This window comes from Rhinopithecus bieti, unplaced genomic scaffold (genome assembly GCF_001698545.2).
Source record: "Rhinopithecus bieti isolate Rb0 unplaced genomic scaffold, ASM169854v2 scaffold_33652, whole genome shotgun sequence".
NCBI classification, from domain to species: domain Eukaryota; kingdom Metazoa; phylum Chordata; class Mammalia; order Primates; family Cercopithecidae; genus Rhinopithecus; species Rhinopithecus bieti.
The window spans coordinates 5,570,522-5,576,521 of NW_016814761.1; the positions used below are offsets into that span (position 1 = coordinate 5,570,522).

The window sequence follows — 6,000 nt, forward strand, 5'->3', positions numbered from 1 at the left end:
GCTGAGTAATTCCTTCCTTGTCCTTTCCATGAGGTCCAACCTCACACCTGGGCTCTCAGTCTGAAAGCAAAGCCCGTGTTAGCATCTCACACTTGACCCATCTCAGCAAGGCTCCTGTCTCCCGGTGCCTTCCAATGAAGATTTGGCTCTCCTAAACGTGCCTGGGACACATTGCAAACTATGACTTGAAGGAGGGGAGTTGATGCGTTCACGCTGATTCATGGATGAGTCAGCGCTGGCCTGTAGCATCTGGCCTCAGTGTCATAGCCTGCAATAAGAGAATGCTCAGTATCGTTTGGCGAGGCGTTCTCTGTTTAAAGACCTCACTCTGTTCCCCTGGTTACCATTCATTGTTTCACTGCCCTCGAGGGCCTGTCCAGATTATCTGGTCACATTTTCCTGCTAATAACAATTTTCCAGCGAAATCACCACCTGGGATTGTGACTTCTGTGCTGGGGTGTGGATATTTCCTACAGGGGCCTTGGGAGCCTGATTCAGTAGGAGAAGTTGTTTCAACTTGGAGTAGTGCTTCTTGTCTCATCTGCTAATTGTTGAGAATAGCTAATGGTTCATTGACAACCTTGGTAGCTTTTCAAAGCCAGGAAAGTCATCCAGGCAAACTGGAGATAAGACAGCAGGAAATTCTTGTTTATAAGTTTAAAATCTGTGTAGACATCCCCAAAGCCAGCCTGAAACTATCTCTAAAAGAGCATGGGGAAGAAGAAGTTAATGAGTCATGAAAAATCATCTCATTATTTTGATTCAGTTTGGATGTGAAAGGCAAACTTAGGGTCTTCAAAGTCCTGTGTGGCTCTAAAAAGACTTCCTTGCTTCTGTCATCTCTCTGTGCTTGAGAGAGGAATGAGTCCTTTATAATCTTTAAAAAACAAAAACAAAAACCTCATTCCTCATAGTCCTGGAGACTGGGAAGTCCGGCAGGGTCAGTGTCTGGTGAAGGCTGCCCTCTGCTTCAAGATGACCCCTTGTTGCCGTGTCCTCACGTAGCCGAAGGTGGAAACGCAAAAAGGGACCAGACTTTCCCAAACTCGTTCATAAATACATCAATCCATCCCCAATGGCCTAATCACCTCCTAAAGGGCCCAGCTCTTAATAATGATGCATTGGGGATTTTCAACATGAGTCTTGGGAAGGACAAAACATTGAAACCACAGCGATAACAGAATTAAGCATTTTCTGAATCAGGTTCTGGGGGTTGTTAAAAAGGAGAGTTTGGGGGGGGCATGGGATGAGGTGACTCCTGCCCCCATCTTTGGTCCTGGTGATGCTGTCCATTGCTGTGGGGTGCCCACCCTCCCATGGCTAGGAATGGGCACATGACTTGACTGGGCCAACTGGATTCTCTCCCCCAGAGTTTTGGATGGAGAGAGGCCCAGAGGGAAAAGCAGCTCCGATTTGTTCCTTCTGTGCTTGTGCCTGAGAAAATTGCCCTGTGCCCTCGCACCTGCCTTGGTTCCTGTCTGTTTCTGACGCTGGTTCTTCTTCCCTGTGTAGGGTTCTCTGGGTCTGTTAATCTCCCAGTACTCACTAACATTACAGATCTGTTTCCCATGTGCTTTCTCTGAGCCTTGTTCACATTGATGTGCCTGATGAATGTCTGACAGATTATGGCATGCAGCAGAAGGATGATCTAGCAGACCTCACAAACCTAGAGTTGTCCAGGTCAGACAGGAAGATAAATAGGGGTGGTTTTCCACAGTGTTAGTAGGGAGAGCTGGGGGCTGGAGCCAACTGGAGATGTGTGCCTCATCAAAGGGACATCGGTGGCTCAGCTCCTGCCTGTGGTTTAGTGGGTTACATTCCAATGAGGTTGACTGGTGAAAGGCTCTGAAAAGGCAGTGTCCAGAAGAACTGTCTTTGTGTATGCTTGCAAGCTTGGGCTTGCAGGTAGCCTGGTTGGTTTCCAGTCCTGCCTGGACTGTCCTAGTGGTATAACCCTGGGCAAATAACTCAAACTTTCGGAGCCTCAGTTTTGAGTTCTGCACAATGGCATGGGGAATATTATCTACCCCACATAGTATTGTAAGAACTAAGTGACATGAGACTGCTCAGGCATTTCAACCCGGAGCCTGGCACATGGTAAGTGCTCCATAAAGGGTATGTCTGACATCTTTACGTGTGAGCAGAGAAGATTCACTGTAATCCCCAGGAAGATTAGATAACTCCAGGTATGATAGAGACTGTTGTTGCCCTGGGGCAGGGACCAGTGTCACGTTGTTCATCATTATGCCTTGGTTTCTGGTACAACACAGGTATAAACATTCTAGTTGGCTATTAAAGGACTTAAAGTATTGAAACTTTGAATCTTTATTAAAAGTGTGCAAGAAATGTTATGAAGATTTTTCATACTAAATTTCTACTATCCAGAAACATAACAATCCACTTATCTACCCACTTATTCATCTACTCATCTACTCATTCATCCATCCATCCACCCATCCACCCAACCACCCACTCATCTACCCATCCATTCACTTATCCATCCATCCATCCATCCATCCATCCATCCATCCATCCATCCACTCATTCACCCATGTACCCATCCATCCACCCACCTATTCATCCATTCACTCTTTCACCCACATACCCATCCATCCACCCACCTATCCATCTACCCATCCATCCACCCTCCATCCCCTATCGAGTTATGATTTTACCCATTTTGCTACTGTAAAAAGTGAGGAAGAGAGAATGAAAGGATTTTCACTATTAATACCATCAGTCCAGAGATTCACCTCCTACCTCTTGGTGGGCTCAGGAAGATGGTGCATGTCCTGGAAATGAACTTAGGGTTGTGGGAATTGAATGAGACAGCGTAGTGTTGAGCCTGTGGGACAGTATCTGGCACATGGTGAATAGTTCAGTCACTATCAACTTCTGCTCTCTGAGACTCTTCCAGCAACACGGAGGCTGCATAATCCCTGTCTTCCTGTACTCTGTCCTGCTGGGATGCCCCTAACAATTTGTGGGGTGATATTGCCTTGTAACAGCTGCCTGTTCCCTGCATGTGTCTCTTTGTAGCTCTTCTGCACTCTCTTTCCTCACCACAACTACTGAGGGGTCTTTGTGCCTGGATCTTGGTCTGATGTTCCCACTTGTGGGGGACCAGTGGACTCTTTCCCTCCCCTCCCACCCCATGAGGCTCTGCTTCCCATCTGTTGGGGAAGCTGAGCTGTGACCTGGCTGACGCAAAGCCTGTGTCTCTCCTCCTCTCTCGCAGGGAATCGGATCTCTTCCTGCTCGACAGCCGCACCCTCTGGGCCTCGGAGGAGGGCTGGCTGGTGTTCGACATCACAGCCACCAGCAACCACTGGGTGGTCAATCCGCGGCACAACCTGGGCCTGCAGCTCTCGGTGGAGACGCTGGATGGTGAGTCCCCCGGCCACTGCCACCACCAGTCCTAATGCAGCCTGTGCTCCTGGACTTCAGGAGGGTGTCAGCAGTGCTCATGCTTGCCTCACTATAAACAGGCTTCCCCACCCCTCCCAACCAGTACTCCATGTGCAGCCTTTTGATCCAAACCGGAAGCAGCCCCTTCCCCTCTTTCCATGAGAACATTACATGTTTGGCCATAGCAGAATTGGGTAAGGCTTCATTACACAAAGGGTGGTCCTACATCAGCAGGGGTGAGGGCAGCCCTCTTATGAGAAATGCATAATCCTGGGCCCTTCCCAGACCTGCTGCATCAGAACCTGCACTTTAACTAGAGCTCCAAGGTGACACCACCGGACACAGGACATTCTGGACTGTCCGTGAACTGCAGGGTGTTTAGCAGCATCCCTGGTCTCTTACTCACTAGATGCTAGTAGCATCTCCCAGTTGTGACACCCAAAAATGTCTCCAGACATCGCCAGATTGTCCCCTGTGGGACAAAGTTGCCCTCATGCAAGGCATTAGTCCCTTCCACATTAGAACCTGAATGTGGGTCTGAGTCCCCAGTTCCTGGAGAATCCACTGTGAGTCTGCCCTCCCCCACACCTCTCATTCCCACCACAGTTCTGCCTCCTTTGAGAAGGGAAGAAGGAAGGATGGTGAGTGGGGAAGTGGGAATGGGCTTCTCTATGCTAATTTTCCCCCACCCCAAACAGATAACAAATGGTATCTTGTAGCTTGACTTTGCTTAAAATTCAGTGGTGATGGTTTCCAGCTGTGTAGCTTCTTCCTTCCACCAGTTTTATGAACAAACATTTTTTTTCATTTATTTTTAAATAAACACCTTTGCAATGTTTGCCTTTGGAGCTATGAGCGATACATGTGTAACACGAAATAGTTTCCCTCCCACTTTCTTCTCCAGCTGCTGAGTTCCACTTCCCAGGGACAATTGCTGTTTCCTTCTTTTCAGAGATGCTCTCTGGGTATTTCAGAAATTACATGGAGATTCAGCTTTCAGTTTTTCCCCCTCCCATAAATGGTGGCCTGGCATATACAGTGTTCTCCAACTGATGACTTATCTCAGAGATTGGTCCTGTCAGCCATTAAAGAGCTTCCTTGTTCCATGTGTTTTGTGTCCATGTAGCTCTGCCACCCACACACACTGTGGCGTTGGACAATTTCCCTAACCTGTCAGAGCCTGGGCTTTCTCATCTCCAGCATGCAGGTGATGAGAGGGTTTGGGCTATTGGGTTGTTACAAGATGTAATGGGTTATTATGGGAAGAGTTTTTAAAAATAGTGCCTTAATGTGCATGGGATTTTCCCAGGCATCTTGGTAAAATGCAGATTCTGATTCAGCTGGCCTGGGGCAGAGGAGTCTGTGTTTTCAGACAGCCACCAGGTAACAGAAGCTGCTGGTCCTTGGACCATGCTTTGAGTAATGAGGCTTAGAACAGGACCTAATTGTCATACACATGTAAAGGAGAGCAGTCATCATCATCATCATCATCACCACCACCATCATCATCATAACTGACTTACCCAGCTCTCCTGGGATGGATGCCTAGGTGTTTTCTAGTCTTTTGGTCTCACAAACCAGGGCTTCAGTGGGAAACCTCGGTGTGTAGGTCATTTTTCATTTGAGTGTAACTCCAGGACCAGTTCCTGAAGGTGGTGTTGTCTATTTGTAGTTTTTTTTTTGTTTTCTTGTTTTGTTTTTTGTTTTTGTTTTTGTTTTTTGAGATGGAGTCTCACTGTGTTGCCCAGGTTGGAGTGCAATGGCACGATCTCGGCTCACTATAACCTCTGCCTCCTAAGTTCAAGTGATTCTCCTGCTTCAGCTGCTTGAGTAGCTGGGACTACAGGCACCTGCCACCACACCTGGCTACTTTTTCTATTTTTAGTAGAGACAGTGTTTTACCGTGTTGGTCAGGCTGGTCTTGAACTCCTGACCTCAGGGAATCTGCCCGCCTTGGCTTCCTGAAGTGCAGGATTACAGGCACGAGCCGCCGTGCCTGGCCTATTTGTAGTGGGTTTTTTTTTTTTTTTTTTTTTTTTTTTACTTTAAATTCTAGGGTACATGTGCATAACGTGCAGGTTTGTTACATATGTATACTTGTGCCATGCTGGTGTGCTGCACCCTATTTGTAGTTTTGATAGATAATGTCAGTTTGGCCTCTTTAGAGGCCATTCCACTTGCGTCTCCACCAGCAGTGCGTGAGGATGCCTGTTTTCCCATTGTTGCCAGTTCAAGTTCTCAAACGTAGATTTTTGCTAGTCCAACAGATAACAAATGGTATCTTGTAGCCTGAGTTTGCTTTTTTTCTTATTCTGTGTGAGGTGGGGAATTTTTTTCATGTGTGCCATTTGCAGTTTCTTCCTACACATGGTATGTTCATATCCTCTGCCCATTGTTCTGGTAGGTTTTGGTCTTTTTCTATACGATTTTGGTTCTTTGCAGTTTGAGCAGCAAACATTTCCCCAGTTTTTCAGTTTAATTTTTACTTTGCGTATGCTGGATTTTGCCACGTGGATTAAGACAGTAGAGCTTGGCCAGGCACAGTGGCTCACGCCTGTAATCCCAGCACTTTGGGAGGCCGAGGCAGGTGGA

The 6,000-nt window shown here is 47.2% G+C and overlaps 1 protein-coding gene across 1 annotated transcript in view; it reads left to right on the top strand.

The window, feature by feature from the left end:
* The window catches only part of BMP7 (bone morphogenetic protein 7), a 101,814-nt gene that overhangs the window by 58,091 nt on the left and 37,723 nt on the right, over positions 1-6,000 (top strand). Inside the window, exon 3 of the mRNA XM_017852137.1 lies at positions 3,239-3,387. Within this exon, the coding sequence (XP_017707626.1) occupies positions 3,239-3,387 (149 nt within the window). The remainder of the gene's footprint in view (positions 1-3,238; positions 3,388-6,000) is intronic.